The sequence below is a fragment of the Callithrix jacchus genome, chromosome 10 (genome assembly GCF_049354715.1).
Source record: "Callithrix jacchus isolate 240 chromosome 10, calJac240_pri, whole genome shotgun sequence".
Classification (NCBI taxonomy): Eukaryota; Metazoa; Chordata; class Mammalia; order Primates; family Cebidae; genus Callithrix; species Callithrix jacchus.
In genome coordinates, this window is record NC_133511.1 from 45890976 (window position 1) to 45918944 (window position 27969).

At 37.4% G+C, this 27969-nt stretch overlaps 1 protein-coding gene across 18 annotated transcripts in view; it reads left to right on the forward strand.

Annotated features, from left to right (window-relative positions):
- The window catches only part of MRE11 (MRE11 double strand break repair nuclease), a 109305-nt gene that overhangs the window by 63245 nt on the left and 18091 nt on the right, over positions 1-27969 (forward strand). For 7 of the 18 annotated variants that reach the window (XM_035265235.3, XM_078339929.1, XM_002754671.8 and 4 more), the window contains 5 exons: positions 202-305; positions 1533-1706; positions 5039-5101; positions 13664-13883; positions 15159-15242. In XM_035265235.3, coding sequence (XP_035121126.1) covers positions 202-305; positions 1533-1706; positions 5039-5101; positions 13664-13883; positions 15159-15242 — 645 coding nt within the window. Of the gene's footprint in view, positions 1-201; positions 306-1532; positions 1707-5038; positions 5102-13663; positions 13884-15158; positions 15243-15560; positions 15592-24699; positions 24814-27969 lie in introns of all 18 variants that reach the window. The other 11 variants (XM_078339932.1, XM_078339930.1, XM_078339931.1 and 8 more) reach the window with 6 other exon arrangements.

A 27969-nucleotide genomic window follows, 5' to 3' on the forward strand; every position in this document is an offset into this window, starting at 1 on the left:
CTGGAGTACGGACAAGGAATACTGACTTGTCCGTCATAGCTATTAACAAAAATGGCTTGTTTTGCCTCAAAATTTACCAGGTTGAGCAAGCTGGGTGTTGGTAAAGTTTGGCCTTACCTGCTCCACTGACAGCTTGGAATGAGTATGTCCGCTTTAACATTATGATAAAAGGTTTTTTTTGATATACTGCTTTTTTTCTAGGAGAAGAGATCAACTTTGGGAAACTTATCACAAAACCTTCTTCAGAAGGAACAACTTTAAGGGTAGAAGATCTTGTAAAACAGTATTTTCAAACCACAGAGAAGGTAATATTCTTAGAGTTCACATTTTGAATAATGGATACCTTATAGTAACAGATTTTAATATAGGATATGTTTAGTTGATAGTTTAAACAAAATGAATCCTCAAAATGTTTCTATGAAGTAAGTAGGGTGACGATTACATTCATTTGCAGTTGCTGCACATCAGGGAAAATTCGTGTTTAATTAATGTTATTAATACCATTATTAATATAGCCATTATTGTTGATGTTATTCTCTTTGTCTCTCGGTTGCAATTATTAAACTAAATGAATAATTTTAACTGTTAAATCAGGGACATTCGTAATAGCAACTTAGAAGTAAGTAGGGTGACAATTCATTTGTAGTTGCTGCACATCAAAAAAAATTAGTGTTTAATTAATGTTAACTCTGAATACCATTATTAACATAACTGTTACTGTTGATGTTGTTATTCTCTTACTTTATTTTGTGTCTCTGTTGCAAAGGTCTCAATCCAGATTTAGTTTTCTCATATTTGGATGTAATTAGAATTCTGCAAACAAAGACAGCCACATGATGGTGAAGCCACTGAAACTTACTGCCATGAGTATGTGCCACTCTAAGATCCTCGGGTTGTATTAGTTTCCTATTGGTGCTGAAACAGATTTCCACAAACTTAGTGGTTTAAAACAACACAAATTTATTATCTTATAGTTGTGTAGGTCAGAAATTTTACACAGGACTGAAATCAAGATTTTGGCATGACTGTCTTCCTTTTTGGAGGTTCTAAGGGAGAATCCATTTCCTTACCTTTTCCAGTTTCTAAGTTACCTCCTTCATTCTTTGGATCTTGGTCCCCTTTTATCTTTAAATCCTGCAATGTTGTATCTCTCTAACCATTTCCCTGCAGTTATTTTTCCTTCCAGCTCCCATCTGCCTCTGTCTTCTGCTTTTTAGGACCTTCTGGATTACACTGGGCCAACCTGGATAGTCTCTAATAATCTACCTATTTTACAGACAGCTGATTAGTACCCTTAGTTCCTCTTTGCCATGTATTCACAGGTCCCAGAGATTAAGAAGTGGACATCTTTATGGTGCTTTTATTTTGCCTACCACACTGGTTAATTTCATTGTTAATCATAGCTGCCATTTTTGGACTCAGTATCCCAGCCATCAGGCCTCTACATTTCACCAGTCCTGTATTTTTTTCCTGATAACATATTCAGCATAGGTGCTATTTCTGCATCCAGTGATTTTGTATGACTCTTACAGAATGTGCAGCTCTCACTACTAACAGAAAGAGGGATGGGTGAAGCAGTACAAGAATTTGTGGACAAGGAGGAGAAAGATGCCATTGAGGAATTAGTGAAATATCAGTTGGAGAAAACACAGCGATTTCTTAAAGAACGTCATATTGATGCCCTAGAAGACAAAATCGATGAGGAGGTAAGTAACTAATTTGAGTGTCTAGGTGTATTTAAATATTCTCTATTTAAGAGTAGTTCTGAGATTTTCTTTTTTTCTGGTAAATCACTTTTTAACCTTTCTGATTTGTTTGGTTTTCATATCTATAAAATTGAAATGATAAAATGAAGATTAAATTAGACAATGAAGAAAATGCCTACAACCGAGTCTTGCATATGGTTGGTACTAAATAAGCGTTTTGTTCCCCATGGATAGTATCTCTTGAAGATCCTGAAAGGGCTTTAAAGTAGGGGCCGGGCGCGGTGGAACGCCTGTAATCCCAGCCCTTTGGGAGGCCGAGGCGGGTTGATCATGAGGTCAAGAGATCGAGACCATCCTGGTCAACATGGTGAAACCCCGTCTCTACTAAAAATACAAACAATTAGCTGGGCATGGTGGCGCATGCCTGTAATCCCAGCTACTCAGGAGGCTGAGGCCGGAGAATTGCCTGAACCCAGGAGGCGGAGGTTGCGGTGAGTTGAGGTCGCGCCATTGCACTCCAGCCTGGGTAATAAGAGCGAAACTCTGTCTCCAAAAAAAAAAAAAAAAAAAAACTGAACTTGTAGGATGGTAATTTCTGTTCATTTTAATTTTTTCGTAAGTTTTGATTGAGATCTTGAATTTCATCTAGAAAATTTTTGCTAACCAAGAAGCAGTGAAATAATCACAGAAAAAGCTGTCTGGACTTGACTACATAGAAATTGTAAATGTTTGCGTATCATATTGCCAAGAAACAAAATTAAAAGTTATTGACATGAAGAAAATATTTGTATGTGGGCAGAAAAAAGGTTAATATTCTTAATATATTAATGAGCTCTTAGGAATCTTAAAAATAATTAAACATTTTGTTAGAAGAATGAACAAATGACATGAATAGGTGGTTCATAAAAGAAATATTAATGGCCAATAAGCACATGAAAATGGTGTTTAGCCTAGGATAATCAAAGAAACTCAAATACATCTTTTATTTGTCAAATTGGCAGCAATTTGAGAAAATAGTATCTAACACACTGCTGGTAGGAGCATAACATTTCAACAGCTTTACTGAAAAGCCGTTTGGCAGTGTATATTAAGAGGCTTAAGTTTTACCCTTTAACTCAGCCTGGGAAATTACCATACAAAAATGGTGAGATAGAGATTTGTGTATGGAGTGATTCATCTTAGAACACTAAGTTGGTAGTGGGGAATAATTGGAAATGGATACAATAAATGTTGGCACGTATTCCATATAAAATTTTACACAGGCTTAAAAATAACATTTTGGAAGAAGAACATGAGAAGATATTTCTAAGATAATGTTAAGCGGGAAAAGAATTTCAAAGATGAAAAACTGTGAATAGTATGATCTCAGTTATTTTTATTTTATATGTAATTGTGTATGTTTATGTAAATAAAGAAAATATCCCAGATATATTATCAATAGTTATGTCAAGGTAGTTGTATTACAGGCAATCACTTTCTCTATTTCCCTAATTCCCCCTAAGCAGAAGAATAAAACAGTATCATTTAAAAGAAAACAAACTCATTCCCTTATTTTAGTGCTTTTGGTTAAAATGGTTCTCTTAAAGCCTTATGGTGCCAATGTGTAACTAATATTATTTAATGCCTCGTACTTCTAGAGGTAGGACAGGCAGTTCACACTCTTAAAACCATTCACTCTGACTCTGGATGTTTAGGGTTTGCCGATTTATAGCATAAATAGATTTTTCAGGTACCTACCAGAAATAAAACATGACCATCCTCACTAGGAGTGACATTATGACTCCTGAGCAGCAAAGTGTGTGTGTGGTGTGCATTTGCGGGGGGGAGTGTGTGTGTGTGTATGTCATGGTTGCTCTGGACCAGACCAACTGTGTTCAAAAATCAAAACACTTATTAGCTGTGTACCCATTATTGAGTTATCTAAACCTAACTATCTCTCAGTATCCTCACATGAGGATAAAATGATAATAGGTCCTCCTTCAAGATTGCTGTAAGCATTAAAAGAATTAATTCATGTAAAATTTTTAGAATACCGTCTGACCCCTAGGCCCTGTTCATTGTTTTTACTCTGACTCTCATTTCTTTTCTGTGAATGGCTTAGCACCTTTGGTATGCTACATATCACCCAGGGCAGTATTACATACTATGTCATCTTTTAAAATATTTTTATTCTTGTGTTTTTCCTCTACCAATCATAACAAACATGCTTTTATTTCTTTCCGCTTAAGAAACAAACAAAACTCTCAGTCCCATTTTCCTTTACTGCTCTCTTTCTTTGTTCCTCTTCTAGAGCAGCATTGCTTGAAAGAGTTTTCTGTATTTGCTGCCTCATTCTTCTTTCTCCTTTTTCTCTTGAATCTATCCACTCAGGATTTTGATCCCATCATTCCAGTGGAGTTGCTCTTGTCAAGGTCACCAGTGACTGTGATTGCTAAATCCACTGTCAGTTTTTTATCTTACATCTCACTCAACCTTCTCTTGAAACATGTTATTTGCTGGATTTCAAGATACTGGACTCTTCTTGTTTTCTTCCTGCCTCACTAGCTGCATATTTTCAGTTACTTTTGTTGATTCCTCTAATTGCTCCAGCCTCTTACACTGGAGTCTTATTTGCTGTTCCCTCTCTCATGTATACACTTGATCATAGATTTCATGAGAGCAGGTTTTTGTCTGTTTTGTTAATAACTGTATTCTCAGTTTCTGTGAAAGTGCATGGCACATGGTGCTCAGTAAATATGTGCTGAGTAGATTATTAAATAAATGGGCTTGTCTCTAACTACCTAGCTGTATATTAAGAGCCTTGTGAACAGGAACCATTAAATAAGAACCAGGTACCAAGCTTTGCAACCTTCAGGAGTTGACTATTAATAAAAATGGATTTTTAGGGGCTACCCACTTAAGATGCCATTTCATAGAGCCTCCTGGATGTCTTGTAGCCAGGTACACAAGAGTCATTTGCAATGTAATAAATATTTCGAGGCTTGTCAAGAAGATATTTTTGTTTTTAACTAATTTTACTGAAATGTAACACCCATGGGGTATTAGAGTTTTGCCTCTGCAGTCTGAAAGACTTTCAGTGATGTGAAACATTTTGGCAGGAGGTAATATAATTTTGCTTTGGGTCAATATGAGTTTTTTTTTTAAGAGTACATTCTGCAGTTTTAATATAAGTAATTGGAAAGATATAATTTATTTACTCTTTTGTGAGTCAGATTGTTAAATTTCCAAGTTTTATGTTATAACATAAAGCATTTCTTAATTATAGCCCCTTGTTTTATATTTACATAACTGGAATAAGCAACATGTTTGTGATTTACTCTATCATGATCTAGGTGCGTCGTTTCAGAGAAAGCAGAAAAAAAAATACTAATGAAGAAGATGATGAAGTCCGTGAGGTAATTATTCTGCCATAAATTCCTATGTTTATATGTCACTTCCTTAAATTAGAATAACTAGTAGGTTTGTTTAGAATAGTCAGTCTGTAGGTTTGGTGGTTTGGAGTTTGCTGGGGTTGGCTTAGGATAGCTGCCTTTGATTGATTTCAGTTCAGCCACAAATATTCTGCTCATTGCTCTTTTTTTCCCTTTTGCCTAAAAGCTGTTTAGCAGGTGCAGTGGCTCACACCTATAGTCCTGGCTAATTGAGAGGCTAAGGTGGTAGGGGATTGCTTGAGCCCAGGAGTTCAAGGCCGTATTATGATTGCACCATGGCGCTCTAGCATGGGCAACAGAGCAAGACCCTGTCTTTAAAATAAATAAATAAAAATAAATAAAACCTATTTAATTGTATGTGTATGGGGATATATACAACAAAAGCCCCTATTACTCAAAATTACATCCAATTGTTACCAGAGCATCTTATAGATAAAATCTTATCTTACTGAGCTAATATTATTTGGGGCAAAAAAGAAACTTAAAGTGTTTTGGTTACCAGTGTTAACCATGAGTAAGCAAGCATGGATAAATAGTTTCTGTTATCTATTCTAAAATATTAAAATTAGCTTAAGCACCATCATCACTGTCTTGTCAGTCTAATTGCAGGGTTGAAACTACAAGTTAGCAACTCTTCATTTAAATTTGGGGCCTCTACCTGGTACTTGGTGAATTTATGATTGAAATGTATTTTCTTATTTTCTAATTGTCCTTAGTGTTTTATCATTGCTATCTAGTACTTAAAAGTTATCTTATAAATTGTGTGCTGTTAGTTTTGTCTTGATTTCATTTATTCAGCAGACATTCTGCATAGTCCCTGTTATGGGTTAGATATTCTGCTTTATATTAGGACTATACATATAAAAAAGCTATGGTCTGTATCCACTAGATTTTCTCAATTTAGTAGGTAAGAGACATGTGTGTAAAGAAGATGTTTATTGAATTAATTTTCCTAGGTGCCCGTTTTATAAATGAGCAGACAGAACAGACTCAAGGTCATATAGTGGGGTAGAATTTGAACATATTTTTGACTCCAAGTCTAGACTTTTCTGTCCTCTGTCCTATCAACATTTTAAACTAAGGAAAAGAAGTTATAGATTAGAAATGCCTTAACACATTTATTTTATTTATATTCATCTTATAAGGCACACTTAAAATAGAAATAGTTTGCCAAATTGCAAGAATAAATGCTAGGAAGAAATGATTCCTGTTTCTTAAATATCTGGCTTAAATTTGATTAACAGTTTCAATTTAACATGGTACAACAATGTTTCTTTATGTTTGAATGAGTTCTTTATGTGTGAAGCCACAAACCTCAGTTTTTCATTAAGCTTTTAAAGGAGTAAGAGTGAACATCTTATACAAGGAAGGTAGGAGAGGCAGTGACAAATTTCAAATGGGAGTTTTACAGAAGAAATAACTTATGAGTTCAGATATTCAGCTATATTTTAACCTTAAAATGTAATCGGGGCTTCCTAGGTAATTTTTCAGCATGCCATAGAATGTTACAATTTTTTTCATTTTCCGCATACTATTTAGAACTTAGGAAATGGAGTCTGACGTGCTGCCAAGCTGTAATTCACAGCTTTGCAGAATCATTTGGCTTAGAATATGAATCCTAACACCATGCTTAAATTACTTAAACAGACAAACAGGAGTATTAGCTCTTCTATTTGGAGAAAAAACATAATGCCTTAAAGTCTTTTAGGCCAGGCATTGTGGCTCACCTGTAATCCCAGCACTTTGGGATACATACACATAGTAATATAAGCATATTTAGGGTTTTTGACACATAAAGAACATATCTACTTATTCCTCAGGTTTGTTTGTTTAAATCAAGAATGATTGGTGAATTACATGGCTCTGTATATATGCAGATAAATATTTGGATTTTTTTCTTTCTTTGTTCTATTAATATAGTGAATTATATTTATATCTATATATTTATAGATAGATAGATAGATAGATAGATATCCTATTATCAGACCATCCTGGTATCACTTTGTAAACCCCCTGGTTATGGATATACTGGTCTTTCCATATGCTTCTGGAGTCCCTCTGTTTGCTTTCTTAATCATAAATAATATTCTGTAATTTTCTTTTTGTGCATGAAGTTCTTTGTCAGTACTGTGTCATACTGGTGTTATTGTGAAAACAATTTGGAAGCTGTCTTTCTGTATGCTCTGGCGCTATTGAAATAGTGGGGGGCTTATCTGTTTTTTTAAAGTTTGGTAGAATTTACCTATGTAACTTTCTGATTGTGGTTCTTTTTTAGGAGTATTTTTCTTTTAATAATTTTCTCGAAATTTTCTTTGATAATTGATTTGTTGAACCTATGTTTCTTTTTTTCCCTTGGGTCAGATTAGGTATTAATTTTCCAGATTATTTAGAATTGATCATTCTCTCCTAAGTCTTGAGTATGCCCTCCCATTCTTATTTCTTTTTTTTAAGACAGGGTCTCATTCTGTAGTGTGCTACCATTCCCAGCCAATTTTTAAATTTTTTTTTACATAGATGGAATCTTCTTATGTTGCCGAGGCTGGTCTTTAATTCCTGGGCTCAGGTGATCCTCCTGACTTGGCCTTCCAAAGTGCTTGGATTAGAGATATGAGCCTCTACAGCTGTAGTCCTGGGATTAGAGGTGTGAGCCTCTATGCCTGTCCTTCTTATTTCTAATGATGTATAATTGTGTTTTCTTCCTTTCTTTAAAGCTATGTGGTGATTTTTATTAATGTTATTGTTTTGACCCAAAGACCCAGTGATTAGATTTATTTATTATAATGTTTTCATTTGAAATCTATTAATGTATTAATCTATGGTTTTATCTTTATGCTAATACTTGGACAAGCTTTATTTTGTTTCTCCTAACTTTTTAAAAAAATATATTTTATTGCACTTTAGGTTCTGGGATACATGTGCAGAACATGCAGGATTGTTGCATAGGTACATACATGGCAAGGTGGTTTGCTGCCTCCATCCCCGTCACCTGTATCTGGAATTTCTTGCCATGTTACCCCTCCTGAACTCCCTATTCCGCAATGTCCGTCCCCTAGTCCTCCCCAACAGACCTCAGTGTATGATGCTCTCCTCCCTGTGTCCATGTGTTCTCATTGTTCAACACCCACCTATGAGTGAGAACATGCAGTGTTTGATTTTCTGTTCTTGTGTCAGTTTGTGAGAATGATGCTTTCCAGATTAATCCATATCCCTACAAAGGACACAGACTCATCCTTTTTTATGGCTGCATAGTATTCCATGGTGTATTTTCCTTGTCCAGTCTATCATCCATGGGCATTTGGGTTGGTTCACATCTTTGCTATTGTAAATAGTGCCACTGGGTATACACCCAAAGGATTATAAATCATTCTATTATATGATTAAAGACATATGTGTGCATGTGTCTTTATAATAGAATGATTTATAATCCTTTGGGTGTATACCCAGCAATGGGATTGCTGGGTCAAATGGAATTTCTATTTCTTTTCTTGAGGAATCGCCACACTGTCTTCCACAATGGTTGAACTAATTTACGCTCCCAAAAACAGTGTAAAAGTGTTCCTATGTCTCCTCATCCTCTCCAGCATCTGTTGCCTCCAGATTTTTTAATGATCACCATTCTAACTGGTGTGAGGTGGTATCTCCATGTGGTTTTGATTTGCATTTCTCTAATGACCAGTGATGATAAGCATTTCTTCGTATGTTTATTGGCCTCATAAATGTCTTCTTTTGAAAAGTGTCTGTTCATATCCTTCGCCCACTATTGAATGGGTTTGTTTTTTTCATGTAAATCTGCTTTAGTTCTTTGTATTTCTGGATATTAGCCCTTTATCAGATGGGTAGATTGCAGAAATTTTTTCTCATTCTGTTGGTTGATGGTTCACTCTAATGATTGTTTCTTTTACTGTGCAGAAACTCTGGAGTTTAATTAGATCCCATTTGTCTATTTTGACTTTTGTTGCCAATGCTTTTTGTGTTTAAGTCATGCCTGTGTCGTGAATGGTTTTGCCTAGGTTTTATTCTAGGGTTATTATGGTGTAGATCTTATGTTTAAGTCTTTAATCCATCTGGAGTTAATTTTAGTGCCAGTTTCTGCTTTCTACACATGGCTAGCCAGTTTTTCCAACACCATTTATTAAACAGGGAATCTTTTTCCCATTACTTGTTTTTGTCAGGGTTGTCAAAGATCAGATTATTGTAAATGTGTGGCATTGCCTCTGAGGCCTCTGTTCTGTTCCATTGGTCTATATCTCTGTTTTGATACCAATGCCATGCTGTTTTGATTACTATATCCTTGTAGTATAGTTTGAAGTCAGGTAGCTTGATGCCTCCAGCTTTGTTCTTTTTGCTTAGAATTGACTTGGCTCTGTGGGCTCTCTTTTGGTTCCATATGAAGTTTAAGGTGTTTTTTTTTCCAGTTCTGTGAAGAGGGTCATGGGTAACTTGATGGAGATAGTGTTGAATTTGTAAATTACTTTGGGCAGTATGGCCATTTTCACGATATTGTTTCTTCCTAACCATGAGCATGGAATGTTTTCCATCTGTTTATGTCCTCTCTTATTTCTCTGAGCAGTGGTTTGTAGTTCTCCTTCAAGAGATCCTTTACATCCTTTATTTGTTGTATTCCTAAGTATTTTATTCTCTTTGTAGCAATTGTGAATGGCAGTTCATTCTTGATTTGGCTCTCTTTAAATCTGTTATTGGTATATAGGAATGCTTGTGATTTCTGCACATTGATTTTGTATCCTGAGACTTTGCTAAAGTTGCTTATCAGTTTAAGGAGATTTTGGGCTGAGACAGTGGGGTCTTGTAAATATACAATTATGTCATCTGCAAATAGGGACAATTTGGCTTCTTCCTTTCCTAATTGAATAACCTTTATTTCTTTTTCTTGCCTGATTGCTCTGGCTAGAACTTCCAATACTCAATTGAAAAGGAGTGGTGAGACAAAGCATCTTTGTCTAGTGCCAAATTTCAAAGGCAATGCTTCCATTTTTGCCCATTCAATATGATATTGGCTGTGATTTTATAAATAGCTTTTATTACTTTGAGATACATTCCATCAATACCTAGTTTATTGAGAGTTTTTAGCATAAAGGCTGTTGAATTTTGTTGAAGCTCTTCCCTTTATCTATTAGATAATCATGTGGTTTTTGTCTTTGGTTCTGTTTTTGTGGTGAATTAAGTTTATAGACTTGCATGTGTGGAACCAGCCTTGCATCCCTGCGATGAAGCCTACTTGATGATGATGGATAAGCTTTTTGATGTGCTGTTGCACAGTAAAATAACTGAAGATTTTTGCATCTATGTTCATCGTGGATATTGACCTGAAGTTTTCTTTTTTTGTTGAGTCTCTGCCGGGTTTTGGTAACAGGATGATGTTGGTCTCATAAAATGATTTAAGAAGGATTCCCTCTTTTTTGGAGTGTTTGGGATAGTTTCAGAAGGAGTGGTACCAGCTCCTCTTTGTATGTGTGGTAGAATTCATCTGTGAACCCATCTGGACCTGGGCTTTTTTTGGCTGGTAGGCTATTAATTGCTGCATCAACTTCAGCCCTTGTTATCGGTCTATTCAGAGTTTCAACTTCTTCCGTGTTTAGGCTTGGGAGGGTACAAGTGTCCAGGAATTTATACATTTCTTCCAGGTTTACTGATTTATGTGTATAGAGTTGTTTATAGTAATCTCTGATGGTAGTGTGTATTTCTATGGAATCAGTGGTGATATCCCCTTAATTGTTTTTTATTGCATCTATTTGATTCTTCTCTCTTTTCTTTTTTATTAATCTGGCTAGTGTTCTATTTTGTTGATCTTTTCAAAAAAATCAACTCCTGGATTTATTAATTTTTTGAAGGGTTTTTTGTGTTTCTATCTCCTTCAGTTCTGCTCTTAGTTGTTTCTTGTCTTCTGCTAGGTTTTGAGTTTTTTTGATCTTGCTCCTCTTGCTCTTTCAAATTGATGATAGGGTGTCGATTTTAGATCTTTCCTTGCTTCTCATGTGGGCATTTATTGCTATAAATTTTCCTCTAGACACTACTTTAAATGTGTCCCAGAGATTCTGGTATGTTGTCTTTGTTCTCATTGGTTTCGAAGAACAGCTTTATTTCTGCCTTCATTTCATTGTTTATCCAGTCAATATTCAGGAGCCAGTTGTTGAGTTTCCATGAAGTTCTGCAGTTCTAAGTTAGTTTCTTAATCCTGAGTTCTAAGTTGATTGCACCATGGTCTGAGAGACTTTGTCATGATTTCTATTCTTTTACATTTGCTGAGGAGTGATTTACTTCCAATTATGTGGTCAGTTTTAGAGTAGGTATGATGTGGTGCTGAGAAGAATGTATATTCTGTGGATTTGGGGTGGAGAGTTCTGTAGATGTCTATTAGGTTTGCTTGGTCCTGATCTGAGTTCAAGTCCTGGATATCCTTGTTAATTTTTTGTCTCTTTGATCTGTTTAATACTGACAGTGGAGTGTTAAAGTCTCCCACTATTGTTGTGTGGGAGTCTAAGTCTCTTTGTAGGTCATTAAGAACTTGCTTTATGTATCTGGGTGTTCCTGTATTGGGTGCGTATATATTTAGGATCATTAGCTCTTCTCGTTGCATTGATCCTTTTACCATTCTGGAATGTCCTTCTTTGTCTCTTTTGATCTTTGTTGCTTTAAAGTCTATTTTATCAGAGACGAGAATTGCAACTCCTGCTTTTTTTGCTCTCCATTTGCTTGGTAAATTTTCCTCCATCCCTTTATTTTGAGCCTTTGTGTATCCTTGCATATGAGATGGGTTTCCTGGATACAGCACACTGATGGGTTTTGATATTTTATCCAATTTGCGAGTCTGTGTCTTTTGATTGGGGCATTTAGCCCATTTACATTTAAGGTTAATATTGTTATGCGTGAATTTGATCCTGCCATTTTGATGCTAGCTGGTTGTTTTACCCTTAGTTGACACAGTTTCCTCATTGTGTCAGTGCTCTTTACCATTTGGTATATTTTTGGAGTTCCTGGTACTGGTTGTTCCTTCCTGTTTAGTGCTTCTTTCAGGAGCTCTTGTAAGGCAGGCCTGGTGATGATGAAATCTCTCAGCAATTGCTTGCTTGTAAAGAATTTTATTTTTCCTTCGCTTATGAACCTTAGTTTGGCTGGATATGAAATTCTAGGTTGAAAGTTCTTTTCTTTAAGGGTGTTGAATATTGGCCCCCACTCTCTTCTGGCTTGTAGGGTTTCTGTCGAGAGGTCTGCTCTGAGTCTCCTGGGCTTCCCTTTTCCCGACCTTTCTCTCTGGCTGCCCTTAGCATTGTTTCCTTCATTTGAACCCTGATGAAACTGATGATTATGTGCCTTGGGGTTGCTCTTCTTGAGGAATATCTCTGTGGTATTCTCTGTGTTTCTTGGACTTGAATGCTGGCCTGCCTTGCTTGGTTGGGGAAGTTCTCCTGGATAATAACCTGAAGAGTGTTTTCCAGCTTGGATTCATTCTCTCTGTCACATTCAGGTACACCTATCAAACGTAGATTAGGTCTTTTCACATAATCCTATATTTCTTGGAGCCTTTTTTCTATTTTCATACTTTGTTAAGAGACAAGTTCTGGCCATGTTGCCCAGGTTGATCTCTAACTCCTGATCTTAAGCAGTCCATCCACCTTGGCCTCCCAAAGTGCTGGGATTATAGGCGTGAGCCACCATGCCCAGCCCTTAATTCTCTTTAGCATATATTTGTAAGACATTGTTGCTCATGTTTTTTCTGATTACAAAAGTAATTTTTTAGAAAAAGCATGTTGTAGAAAATATGTAATATTCAAGAACGAAAAACGGAAGCACCTAAAATTTTACTGCCCAGAGATAACAGCTATTTTTTGTAATTTTTTTTTCCTTGTTATTTACTAGAAGCCTATTCTTGAAAGTAGCTCAAATGATGACAGTCTGTTATGGTCAAATGTGGTATTGAATTAGGGATGATTGCCAGTATTCCTTCCAGTTCTGAAAGTTTTAATTCTGTGGGATTTTATTTTTCTTGGTAAACCTTTTCAGAGGGTCTCATTTTACAGGTAGGATGGTAGATTGATCTCACAGATAATAAGCATTAAATTTGATTTGTGGGGAGGTTTTCCTTTACATATATATAAATATATTTGTTTTTATTTTTTGAGACAGGCTCTCTCTCTGTCACCACAGGCTGGAGTGGAGTAGTGTGATTATAGCTCACAGCCTCTGTCTCCTCAGCTTAAGTGATCCTCCTGCCTCAGCCTCCTGTGTAGCAGGGACTACAGGTTCACATCACCATGCCTGGCTAAGTTTTGTATTTTTTTTTGTAGACACGGTGTTTCCCCATGTTGCCCAGGCTTGTCTTGAATTGTCAGGCACAAGGCATCCTCCTGCCTCAGCCTTCCAGTGTTCTGGGATTATAGACATGAACCACCTTGCCATCCTTCTTTATCTTTTTATAGCATGATTAGTTCATCTCAATGCCTAAATTAATTATTTGTAGGATAGTGCATTATCTGCTTGTGTGTACTTTCTCCTTCTTCTCCCTTTTAGGCTATGAACAGGGCCAGAGCACTCAGATCTCAGTCAGAAGAGTCTGCTTCTGCCTTTAGTGCTGATGACCTTATGAGTATAGGTTTAGCAGAACAGATGGCTGATGACTCTGATGATAGCATCTCAGGAGCAGCCAGCAAAGCAAGAGGCCGAGGAAGAGGTCGACGAGGAGGAAGAGGGCAGAATTCAGCATCTAGAGGAGTGTCTCAAAGAGGAAGAGGTAAGCGCTGAGTTTAGTCATATGCACATTCAGACTTGGCAGTTGAGTGGAAAATACAGAATTAGATCTCATCAGAATTGAATTATAAGTTTTTATTTCTAAAACATGGTTCTTTAAAAATCTATTTTTGTAATATATAAAGACAGTCTTTAAGGCAGTTCTCACGTGTGCCTTTTACTTAAATAAATTTTGAATGGCCACCTGCACTTAGGGTTTTAATTGTTTTTAACACATACCTTATAAAAGCTTCACTGTGTTTGTCACACAGTACCTTTTGGGTACATTTTATGTCATATATATTCTCATAAGTACAAAGTAATAGGCAAATATGAGTTGTTAAAGAAAATGGTTAGCTAAAAGCCTTTGGCAACAGGAAGAAAACTCAGATCATAAAATTATTTTTTTTGTTATGGTCATAAGATACAAATACCCACATGCTTATCAAATATCTTAATCAAGTCAGTTTAAGAAGGAAAACTGCCTCCAATTTGATTTCTAAAAGTAGTCATTAACATTGTCATTGTGTTTACTGTGAGACTATTGTCATTGAATAGTTCAAGCCAATAGAAATTGGTCATTCAGTGACTTTCTCACACATTATGTCAATTCATCTCTAAGGATTAAAATTTTTTATTAAATATGTATCCATAGGAATTTTAAGCTGGTAAAATGAATAGTAATTTGGTTTAAAATCTCCAGGGAGAGAAATCTCTGTCTTTTAATGATGATTATTTTCACTATTCTTACATTTACAAAATTTTTCCTTAAAATTTTTTATTTTTATTTTTATTTTTTTATTATATTTTTTTAGATGGAGTCTTGCTCCGTCACCCAGGCTAGAGTGCAGTGGTGCAATCTCAGCTCACTGCAACTTCTACCTCCAAGGTTCAAGCAGTTCTCCTGCTTCCGGTTAATTTTTGTATTTTTAGTAGAGATGGAGTTTCACCATATTGGCCAGGCTGGTCTTGAACTCCTGACTTCAAGTGATCCTCCTGCCTCGGCTTCGCAAAGTGCTGAGATTACAGGGGTAAGCCACCACGCCCGGCCTATTTGCTTACATTTTAATTGGATAAATATTAACTACAATGTGGCCTAAAAGAATTTTCAGTCTCTGAAAATTGGTCAGACTCTAGATATTTGTTCTTATATATATGTCTGGCTTTTTACAGACAGAGTGTTTTACATAAGTCTATTTAGCTTTCATTTTTTGGTGTTGTGTAAAATAAACCTTAGCTGCTGATACGATTGTACATTGACTATTCATTATTCTGAAAGCAGGCACTGGTCTGGAAACTTCTACTCGTAGCAGAAACTCAAAGACCACTGTGTCAGCATCTAGAAATATGTCTATTATAGATGGTGAGTATAGACTGCAAGTGGTTATTTATAAATTCCAATATTAGATAATCCCCATTAATAGCCCTTATTTGTGTTGCCATCATTAGGAAATTAAAAGGGCAATTAGAATCACAGGATAAATTGTTTTTAGAAATCTTTGCTCCAGGTCTTTACTATTGTAAACAGAAAATGCAATTAAAAAAAACAATTGAAGAAAAAAAACTGGAAAAAGAAAGATCTTTGCTATGTATTAGAGTTACTGAAGAAAGTAAGCTTTTAAAATTATGTTTTATAATTTCTTACTTTTAGTTAAATGTTACTGTTGTTTCTCTTTGACAGAGAGATCCTGGAAACATAGGAAAGTGAATCGGTAGGTCACTATATGGACAGTGGTCGAAAAAAAGGAATGGCATGTGCTGTTTCCTTGCTTTCCTCTTGCTGCTCTGTCAGTTTCTACTTTCCATATAGAGAAGTCATGTGACCTATATTTAAAAGAAATTATGGCTAGGCTCTTGAAATTAATTTTTATATATTTCATGCTCTAAAAATTGGCCTCAACTTAAGGGGATCTGTTTAACTATTTTTAATATTATAAATTCTGTGATTACCCTAAAATGTTAGTCATATTTACAAAAAGTATGTGTTAAGATAAGTGGTGATTTTTTTTATTTAGCATTTAGAATATATTCATATGTATTTTATTTATATTACCCTATTAGTTATTTTTGGTTGTCTCACTTTTATAATATTTTTAAATATTAATTTATTAAATATTATAATTATAATATTTATAATCTTATAGCTAGGATTAATTTTTGACACACTGGGGAGCTGAACTAAGTCTCAGAAGATGAAGTTTATCAGGGGAAATATAAACTCTATTTATGTCCAGAAGGACAGCTGCACAGATAGAGTGAGAGGTATGTGAGTTTAACAGCGACCAAGGTGAAAAGACTTAGGTCAGTAAGAGTTATGTTTGCAGACCCAACTGTCCATATCTATTGATGTCTTAAACAGTATTAATAGAAATAAATAGTATAAAATAAATAAACAGTATTAATGAGTCTTGTAGGGGTGTCCAAGGGAGAGAATACAGTCATGGGTTCTTAGTTTCTCTTTCTGGTTGGGCCAGTAAAGTCCCTTTCTTATCCCTTCTTTCCTTGTATCACTAGTGACAGAAACTAAAAACTATGGCATCAGGGTGCTAAAAACCTAAAACAAAACAAAACAGAACAACAACAATAACAAAATGACATGGATTGGACAAGCTTGCACAGCAAGGAAGTTCTCCCTGTGTACTAAATCGGACATATCATGCCAAGAATACCATACTCCTCTTTGGAATTATATTTCAAGGAGACTATCAACTATATATGATCATTCAGAAGAGATACCAAATAATATAAAAAAATGATTGGCCACTGCCTCATCCAGAAAGTGCAACTGGATGGAGGATCAGGGACTCTTCCCCTTCGGTACTCCAGTTTAGATACTGTACTTCTCCCATGGCCTTTGCAACCCACAAACAAGGAGATCCCCACCGGACTGAAAAGCACCACAAGTTACTAGCACAGATCTGAGCAGCAGCTCCAGTCTGCACCACAGGTTGTTCACACAGATGTGAGCAGATGCTTTGACTAGGACCAAGAGCTTTTGCGGGATGGAACTTCCTGCTCCCCAGAAAGAGAGGGAGCTGAAAGCAGGGAGACAGGTGATACAGCTTGGTGGGTCCCACCCCGACAAAGACTAGCAAACTGAAGCCCTCTCGCTTGAGAGTTTCGCAGCCAGCACATCAGTTAAAGCTTAACCCAAGATGATCGAGCTCGTTGAGGAGAAGGGCGTCCGCCATTGCTGATCTTACCCGTGTAAACAATCACCAGAGAAAGCTTCACAGCAGCTGGACTGAGCCCATGGCAGACCAGCAGCGCCTCTGCAGGAAGACAAGGGACAGACTGCCTCCTCAAGCGACTAACCAACCCCTGTGTAACCAAAAACACACCATATACAGAACTCTGGCTGACAACTGGCAGTTACCCTTCTGGGAGGAAGCTACCAGAGGAAGGATCAGGCAGCAATACTTGCTGTTCTACAGTCCCCATGGGTGATTCCCAGGCAAGCAAGGTCTGGAGTGGACCTCCAGCAGTCGTACCGCAGAGGGGCCTGACTGTTAGAAGGAAAACTAAAAAACAAAAAGAAATAGCTTCACCATCAACAGAAAGGACATCCACTCAGAGACCCCATCCAAAATCACCAACTTCAAAGATCAAAGGTAGATAACTCCATGAAGATGGAAGAAACCAGTGCAAAAGGGATGAAATCATCAAAGACCAGACCACTTCTCCTCCTCCAAGAGATCACAACTCCTCACCAGCAAGGGAACAAAACAGGATGGAGAATAAGTGTGATGAACTGACAGACACAGGCTCCAGACGGTGGGTAATAACAAACTATTCTGAGCTAAAGGAGCATGTTCTAACCTTGAAAAACGGTTAGATGAAATTCTAACTAGAATAACAAGCTTTAAAAAGAACATAAATGACTTGATGGAGATGAAAAATACAGTATGAGAGCTTTGCAAAACATGCACAAGTTTCAATAGCCAAATTGATCAACCAGGAGAGAAGATATCAGAGATTGAAGGTCAACTCAATGAAATAAAATGAGAAGGCAAGATTAGAGAAAAAAGAGTGAAAATAAATGAACAAAGCCTCCAAGAAATACGGGATTATGGGAAAAGACCTAATCTGTGCTTAATCGGTGTACTGGAATGTGATGGGGAGAATGAATCCAACATGGAAAACACTCTTCAGGATATTATCCAGGAGAACATTTTCAGCCCAGCAAGGCAGACCAACATTCAAGTCCAGGAAATACAGAGAACACCACAAAGATATTCCTCAAGAAGAGCAAACCCAAGGCACATAATCATCAGATTCACCAGGGTTGAAATGAAGGAAAAAATGCTCAGGGCAGCCAGAGAGAAAGGTCAGGTCATTCATAAAGGGGAGCCCATCAGACTCACAGCAGACCTCTCTGCAGAAACCCTGCAAGCCAGAAGAGAGTGAGGGCCAATATTCAACATCCTTAAAGAAATGAACTTTCAACACAGTATCTAATACCCAACCAAACCAAGCTTCATAAGTGAAGGAGAAATAAAATCCTTTATGGACATGCAATTGCTGAGAGATTTTGTAACCAGCAGACCTACCTTACAAGATCTCCTGAAAGAAGCACTAAACAGAAAGGAACAACCAGTACCAGCCACTCCAAAAACATATCAAATGGTAAAGACCAACAACACAATGAAGAAACTGCATTAACAATGGTCAAAACAACCAGCCAGTAACAAATGGCAGGATCAGATTCACACATAACAGTATTAATGTTAAATGTAAACAGCCTAAATGCCCCAATGAAAAGATACAGACTGGCAAACTGGACAAAAACTCAAGATCCATCAGTGTGCTGTGTTCAGGAGACCCATCTCATGTGCAGAGACATACATAGACTCAAAATAAAGGGATGAAGGAAGATTTACCAAGCAAATGGAGAGCAAAAAAAAAAAAAGCAGGAGTTGCAATCCTAGTCTCTGATGAAACAGACTTTAAACTTGCAAAGTTCAAAAGAGACAAAGAAGGGTATTACATAATGGTAAAAGGAGAGCTAATGATCCTAAATATATATGCCCCCAATACAGGAGCACCCAGATACATAAAGCAAGTTCTTAATGACCTGCAAAGAGACTTAGACTCCCACATATTAATGGTGGGAGACTTTAAAACCCTACTGTCAATATTTAAACAGATCAGTGAGACAGAAAATTAACAATCGTATCCAGGACTTGAACTCAGATCTGGACCAAGAGGACCTAATAGACTTCTACAGAAATCTCCACCCAAATCCACAGAATATACATTCTTCACAGCACCACATTGCACTTACTCTAAAATTGACCACGTAATTGGAAGTAAATCACTCATCAGCAAATGCAAAAGAATGGAAATCATAACAAACAGTCTCAGACCACAGTGCAATCAAAGTAGAACTCAGGATTAAGAAACTCACTCAAAAGTGCACAACTACGTGGAAAATGAACGACTTGCTCCTGAATGGTGAATGGATAAACAATGAAATGAAAGCAGAAATAAAGATGTTCTTTGAAACTAATGAGAACAAAAACCCAACATACCGGAATCTCTGGGTAACGTTTAAAGCAGTATCTAGAGGGAAATTTATAGCAATAAATGCCCACATGGGAAGCAAGGGAAGATCTAAAATAGACACCCTGTCATCAAAATTGAAAGAGCGAGAGGAGCAAGATCAAACAACTTCAAAAGCAAGTAGAAGACAAGAAATAACTAAGATCAGAGCAGAACTGAAGGAGATAGAGACACAAAAAACCTTCAAAAAATCAATAAATCTAGGAGCTGGTTTTTTGAAAAGATCAACAAAATAGACTTCTAGTCAGACTAATAGAAAAGAGAGAAGAATCGAAGAGTTGCAATAAAATGGTAAAGGGGATACTACCACCAATTGCACAGAAATACAAACTACAGTCAGAGATTACTATAAACAGCTCTAGGCACACAAACCAGTAAATCTGGGAGAAATCTATAAACTCCTGCACACTGACACCCTCCCAAGACTAAACCAGGAAGAAGTTGAATCCCAGAATAGACCAATAACAAGGTCTGAAGTTGAGGCAGCAGTTAATAGCCTATCAACCAAAAAAAGTCCAGGATCAGACAGGTTCACAGCCGAATTCTACCAGATACACAAAGACGAGCTGGTTCCATTCCTTCTGAAACTATTCCAAACAATACAAAAAGAGGGAATCCTCCCTAACTCATGTTATGAGACCAACATCATTCTGATACCAAAACCTGGCAGATAAACAAGTAAAAAAGAAAACTTCAGGCCAATATCCATGATGAACATTGATGCAAAAATCTTCAGTAAAATACTGACAAACTGAACGCAAGCACATCAAAAAGCTTATCCACCACAATCAAGTAGACTTCATCCCAGGGATGCAGTTTGGTTTACCATATACAAATTTATAAATGTAATCCATCATATAAACAGAACTAAAGACAAAAACCACATGATCATCTCAATAGAAGCAAAGAAGACCTTCAGCAAAAGTCTACAACCCTTTAGTCTACAGCCCTTTATGCTAAAAACTCTCAGTGAACTAGGTATCAGTGGAACATACCTCAAAATAATAAAAGCTGTTTACAACAAACCCACAGCCAATATATTGAATGGACAAAAACTGGAAGCATTCCCTTTGCAAACTGTCAGTAGACATGGATGCCCTTTCTCACCATTCCTATTCAATATAGTATTGGAAGTTCTAGCCAGAGCAATCAGGCAAAAAAAAAAAAAAAAAAATAGTAATCAAAACAGCATAGTACTGGTACCAAAACAGAGATATAGACCAATGGAACAGAACAGAGGCCTCAGAAGTAACGCCACACATCTACAACCATCTGATCTTTGACAAACCTGACAAAAACAAGCAATGGGGAAAGGATTCCCTGTTTAATAAATGGTGTTGGGAAAACTGGCTAGCCATATGCAGAAAGCTGAAACTGGACCCCTTCCTTACACCTTACACTAAAACTCCAGATGGATTAAAGATTTAAACATAAGACTAATACTATAAAAACCTTAGAAGAAAACGTAGGCAAAACCATTCAGGACATAGGCATAGGCAAGGACTTCATGACTGACACACCGAAAGCTCAAAAGCCAAAATAGACAAATGGCATCTAATTAAACTCCAGAGCTTTTGCACAGCAAAAGAAACAATCATTAGAGTGAACCGGCCACCAACGGAATGGGAAAATATTTTTGCAGTCTACCCATCTGACAAAGGGCTAATATCCAGAATCTACAAAGAACTAAAGCAAATTTATAAGGAAAGAAACAAACCCATTCAAAAGTGGGCAAAGGGTATAAACAGACACTTTTCCAAAGAAGACATTTATGCTATCAACAAACATGAAAAGGTGTTCAACGTCACTGGTCATTAGAGAAATGCAAATCAAAACCACATTCGGATACCATCTCATGCCAGTTAGAAAGGCGATCATTAAAAAATCTGGAGACAGCATGCTGGAGAGGATGTGGAGAAATAGGTACACTTTTACACTGTTGGTGGGAGTGCAAATTAGTTCAACCATTGTGGAAGGCAGTGTGGTGATTGATTCCTTAGGGATCTAGAAATAGAATACCATTTGACCCAGCAATCCCATTATTGGGTACACATACCTAAAGGATCATAAATCATTCTATTATAAAGACACAAACACACATATGTTCATTGTGGCACTGTTTATAATAGCATAGACCTGCAGCCAACCCAAATGCCCATCAGTGATAGACCAGATAAAGAAAATGTGGCACATATACACCATAGAATATTATGCAATCATAAAAAAGGATGACTTCATGTCCTTTGTAGGGATATGGATGAATCTGGAAACCATCATTCTCAGCAAACTGTCACAAGAACAGAAAAGCAAACACCGCATGTTCTCACTCATAGGTGCATGTTGAACAATGAGAACACGTGGGCACAGGGAGGGGAACATTACACACTGGGGTCTGTTGGGGGGTGGGGGACTAGGGGAGGGAAAGCGGGGGGGTGGGGAGGTTGGGGAGTGGTAACATTGGGAAAAATGCTTGATGTAGATGACAGGGGATGGAGGCAGCGAAGCACCGTGGCACATATGTATCTATGCCATAGACCTGCAAGATATACACATGTACCCCAGAACTTAAGTCACAATTTAAAAAAAATGATTGGCTAGGCCCGGTGGCTCGTGCCTGTAATCCCAGCATATTGGGAGGGCGAGGTGGGCAGATTGCCTGAGCCAGGAAGTTTGAATTCAGCCTGGACAACACAGTGAAACTGTCTTTACTAAAAATACAAAAAGTTAGCTGGGTGTGGCAGTGTGCGCCTATGCTCCCAGCTACTCAGGAGGCTGAAGAGGCAGGAGAATTGCCTGAATCCTCAAGGCCTAGGTTGCAGTGAGCGAAGATCGTGCCACTGTACTCCAGCATGGGTGACAGAGTGAGACTCTTGTCTCCAAAAAAAAAGGTTGAAGGAACATACAATATCTAACCTAGGAAAGATTCGGGTCTTTATGTAGATTATGTTCTGTCATGCAAAATGTGTAATAAATAGGTTTGATTTGTTTAGTCCCAAAGGCAGTGCTTTTTAATCTATTTTGGCTTATGGATTCTCTAAAACTCTGATTAGACCTGTGTCTTCTCTCCTTTAAATAAGCTTTCACATGCAGTTGCACCGAATTTCAAAGGGTTCAGCCACCCCCATGAAGCCCATTCGTGTTCTCCAGCTTAAGAACTCCTGGCCCAGTAGGGGTGGATGGGAATTGCTAGAAACATACTGATTTAAGTTTCTCATCTGATAGAATGGACCTGAAAGATTTAACAACTGTTGCCTTGTTTTATATGTGAGGGAACTGAGCCAAGCAGTTTCGCCCTCAATTGATAAAACCACTAATAGTAGCAGTAATAGCTAATATTTATGAAACTGCATGCCTCTTAACAGATCTGTGGAGTAGGTACTTACTATATTATTCCTGTTTTACAGAAAAGGAAACTGAGGCTTTAGAAGATAGATAATTTACCCTAGATCTCATAATATGTCAGTACCAGATCTGAGAATGATCTCACATTCTCTGAACTCCACAACCAGTAGCTGACCACTGTACTGGTTTCCAGAGCAAGATAAGATTAGAGATCTAGCTGCAGGTTTTCCATAGAAAAATTTTTACATTATACAGAATAACCTATGTAATTAATATAAAGATGGACTAATTTGCCTTGGTCGTAAATATCACTCCATTAAAGGAATTTTCAACATTTATCAGATGACAGCTGCCACTGAAGAAAAGATACAAAGTCAGGTTGATTAAATGACTCTTAAAGCTTACAAAAAATTCCATTGCTGTAATTTTACTCAAGTATTATTTAGTACTTCAGAAGAGCCAGCTAAGATCCTTACCTTTTTGCTTCAGAAACATGTTGTCTTTATTGCCATTTAGTAAATGGCATCTGGAAAGATGCTGTTTTATTCTTGGTAGATTTAATATAAAAGAGGAAGAAAGAGAAAAGGCACCCTGGTAAATTGTAAAGGATCCATGCTGAGTTCAACCTTGCATTCAACAAATGACAGCTTTGTGACTTGAGACAAGTCACTCACTCTCCTAGTTTGTTTAGATATGAATTGCAAATAGTAATCTCTATTGTATTGAGTTATTCTGAATATTAAATGATCAAAAAGCCTGGCACATAGTAGGCATTTATGAAATGTTATTGTTACTAATATTAAAAATGAGAAAACAGGAACATAGAAAAAGAGTGAATAAAATAATGAACACTTCCATGTAGCATGCAATTGCTAGTCGTATATGTAGATTATCTACCTTTACTTTTGCCCAAATTATCTTTTTTTGTCCTGGCTTTTTTGTTTTATTTGTTTTTTCTGCCCTGTGAAATCGTTACCTGGCTTGTTTTATGTGAAGCTTTCCTTGACTCCATTGGGTAGAATTCATCACTGAAAATGTGTTTTTGAGTTTCCACTGTAGTTAAGAAATCAGATATTAAGCTTATTTGTTTTGTTTTTTAAAAAGTAATCCGTTTTTCCCTCAGCTTGCTGTTTTTATGTTCTGCAGTTTCACTGTGATGTCTCTAAAGATGGTATCCTTTTTTATCCTGCTTAGGATTTATTGAGCTTCATGAATCTCTGAACTGGTATTCCATCACTTCTAAAAAATCTTTAGCTATTTATCCCTTCAGATATTACCTCTATGCTATTCATATTCTCCTTCCTTCTGAGTCTTCAGTTAAATATATATAAGACCTTTTCACTCTGTCCTCCCATGACTCTTATATTTTCTGTTTTCTCTTTCTTTGCTATATTCTGAGTAATTATTTCTGATCCCTTTTTGTTGTTAACAGAGTCTCTCTCTGTCGCCTAGGCTGGAGTGCAGTGGTGTGATCTTGGCTCATTGTAACCTCTGCCTCCTGGGTTCAAACAATTCTCCTGCCTCAGCCTCCCAAGTAGCTGGGATTACAGATGTGCACCACCACACCTGTCCACCTGGCTAATTTTTGTAGTATTAGTACAGATGGGGTTTTACCATGTTGGCCAGGCTGGTCTCAAATCCTGGCCTCATGTGATCCTCCTGCCTTCTCCCAAAGTACTGGGATTACAGGCATGAGCCACCACATCCAGCCTATTTGTTTCCTTCAAAATATGCTCTGTTACTTTTGATCATTTTTAAAGTTTTCCTGAAGATGTTTTTAGGCCTGTCTTTAATTTTTTGTGTGTACACAGTAAGGATTTCTTTTGTATTCTGTATCTAATAACCTAGTGTCTCATTTATGGTTCTCATTTATGGTGACGTATTTCCTTCCATGCTTTGTTATTTACTGTCCCTAGAAAATCATCTGCAGGAATAAATTGAGACCTTGGGTGAAGCTGTTTTCCTCCAGAGAAGATTCACGTTTGTTTCTCCAGACTTCTAGGTCACCACAGGTCTTAGACCACTTTAAGGTGAATTTGAGGGTTTCTTGGACCAGTCAGGTGATACGTGCTTGTAATGAAAATGCAGGTTCAGTCACTTGCTGCTGGCAAAGTCCAATTAAAAAGACCAAAGTGTGGAATAAAGAAAGTGACTTTTTATTCCAAAGCTAACTTAGGGGAAGAAATACAGGGTTCCTGTCTTAAGGATACTGCTTCCCACTTTGTAGCAGAAAGTGGATGCTTTTAAAGGGGTCCTATCGGGAATGGCCTGCAGGGGAGGAAGCGAACAAGTTAGGGGTCTGCATGCCAGTTTGGTATCTTTCCTACCAGGGAGTTGAATTGGCATCTTCATGGGCAGGAATAGGCTATAAAGGTGGCCAAAAATTCTCAAGATGGGAGAGAGTTTCATAACAGGACTTTGGGTTGTAAATCCACTGTTATTTCTAGAGGCAACCCCCTGGTGGGTGATCGTCCCACCCTGGAGCTTCTAAGCACATAGTCAGATGAACTCCCCCTGTAGGGAGTGTCTGATAAAGAGGAAGTAAAAGACTGTAATTGTATTTCTAAAGAACTAAGTAGAAAGTAGGGAAAAGGAGAATTGAGAAAAGAAGAGAGAGAAAAAAAAAATAATTGAACTATCTCTTAGAAAAGTGGGGGTACTCAGCCAGGTGTGGTGGCTCACACCTGTAATCCAGCACTTTGGGAGGCTGAAGCATGCAGATCACTAGGTCAGGAGTTTGAGACCACCCTGGCCAACACGGTGAAACCCCATCTCTACTAAAAATACAAAAATTAGCCAGGTGTGTTGGCATGCGCCTGTAGTCCCAGCTACTCGGGAGGCTGAGGCAGGAGAATCGCTTGAACCTGGGAGGTGAAGGTTGCAGTGAGCCGAGATCATACCACTGCACTCCAACCTGGTGACAGAACAAGACTCTGTCTCAAAAAAAAAAGAAAAAGAAAAATGGGCATTCTCAGTTACATGCTTTTACCTCTGCTTCTCTCTTTAACCATTGGGGCCCCACCTAAACACGGGAGGAAATGAATCAGGCTTCCCACTTTGGGCAGGCCTTGGGCTATGGTAGCTCTCTCTCTTTTTTTCTTCAGAACTCTAAAAACCAGTGTTAACATTTTCCCTATTGAAAAGTGAACTCGGGGAAAGGACTCTGCTTACCTCTGAGTGCTAGCTTTTCTTCAGTTTTGGCCTGGTAATTCCTTGCTATGTGATCAGCTCTTCAGTGCCACTGAGAATTTTTTTTTAATGTTTGAGATACTAATTTGGATTGTTGTCAGCGGAAGTGAGTTTGGAAACAATAAGAGATCATTTTGTCTGAATAACCTAGTCTGTAATGACTGTTACCCATTGACAACATAGAATAAACCTATTTGTGTCGAGACTGGAGACCAATTATGGTGCCTTAAAAGTTTTACAGACTGCCTTGACTAATTTTGTTAAGGAAACAGTATTCCTCCATGAAAAGAGGCTACGTAAATAAACTAAATACAAAACATCAGATTTCCTGAGTTATGTTGTAGACAAAAATCTTATTATGGTGCCTTTTGCAGCAGAGCATGGTGGGAACCCAGGCTCTGGAGTCAGGCCCATTGGGTCAGCCACAGCCAGCTCTTTATTGTTCGCTCAGCACCCTTGCACTGTAAGTGATGTGAGAAGGGTGTCTGCACCATTCCTGCTCATCACTGTATCCACTGTGCTTGACACGTTACAGTACATGCTTGTTAAATACTTGACAATGACTGAGTAAAAATTAAAGACTGTGTAGCATAAGGGTTAAGACTATGGTTCTAAAGTCAGGAAGATCTTGGTTTGAATCCTGACTTCTGGATTTTACTAGCTGTGTGTCCTCCAGCAAATACGTTACGTTTTCCGTCTTAGGATTGAGTGTTCTCATCTGTAGGATGGGTCAATGATTGCGTCTACGTCATTTTGTTATTTTGAGGATTAATGAGAAAATGCATGTGAAGTACCGGGCAGAATCTATGCATATTAAGCCCTCAGTAAGTGTGAACTGGTGTTATTCTGTAAGCATCAGATCCCTTAGCTATAAAATTGACAATGTTGTACTGACTTCAAAGTAATTATATTAAATGAGCTTAAATATTTACGTTACTAATCACAACAACTGGTAAAAATGCAATAGATGACAGCTGGTATTAGTGGTGGTGTTTTTTAATAAGATTGTGAAGATGAATTTATGTGAATCACTGGTCTAAATTTTCCTTTTATCTAATTGATTTGATATATTGGTTTTGCTAACTTAACTGATTACCTCCAGTACTAGGCCTTTTTTGAAAAACGAACTGATTTTTTAAGTATACATTTGTGAAACATTTTTGTCAGGTTGGATTTGGTGGTTTTTTGGTTTTTTGGTTTTTTTTTTAAGTCTCTTACAGAATACCTGTTGTGTAGTAACTATACTTGTCATCCCTTTGGGACAGAGCAACAAATAAAGACTGTAACTTCTAGATCCCTTTATAAATGGAGGAGTGAAGAGATAAGTAAAGGTCAAATTCTCTTATAACAAGGTCCATGGTGTATTATTGTGCTGCAGTTTTATTGGAAAAGGTAGAACTTATAGCCACAGGAGTCGTAAATAAGAGTTGACAGCCCAGATTTTCCACTGAAGTTAGTCAGCAGAGGACAGTGGCTAAGTGAATAAAAGTACCTCTGAAGCCGCTGCCTTTACGTTTCATTTATACCACTGTGGATGCCACTGCTGCTACTGTGTTTACTACCACAAATAGCTACATGTATTTGAATGCTTTTTATCTGCTAGACACTACCTCTTACCCTCTCAACAGTTTTCTGCATGAAGTATTAACACTGTTTTACAAGTGAGGAAATTGAGATTTAAAGAAGCCAAGGAACTTGGCCATAGTCGAGCTAGTAAGTTAAAATGAGCCTAACTCCAAAACCAGAGCTTTTAACCACCAGACTGTATTGTCTTCCTAACAGAACATAGTGCTTAGTTTCTAAACTAAAATTATTTCACAAACATTCATTCATCTTTTGCCTTCCACTGGAGATAAAAACAAAGGTGTCTTATTTTCTAGGATCTCAGAGTTAGAGGAGTCAGTGAATAAATATTGAGCAGAAATACTCTTTGAAACCATCATATTCACTGGCTTTTTATTCAATGCCCTGTCTAGCCTTTTGAGTAGAGTAGGTTG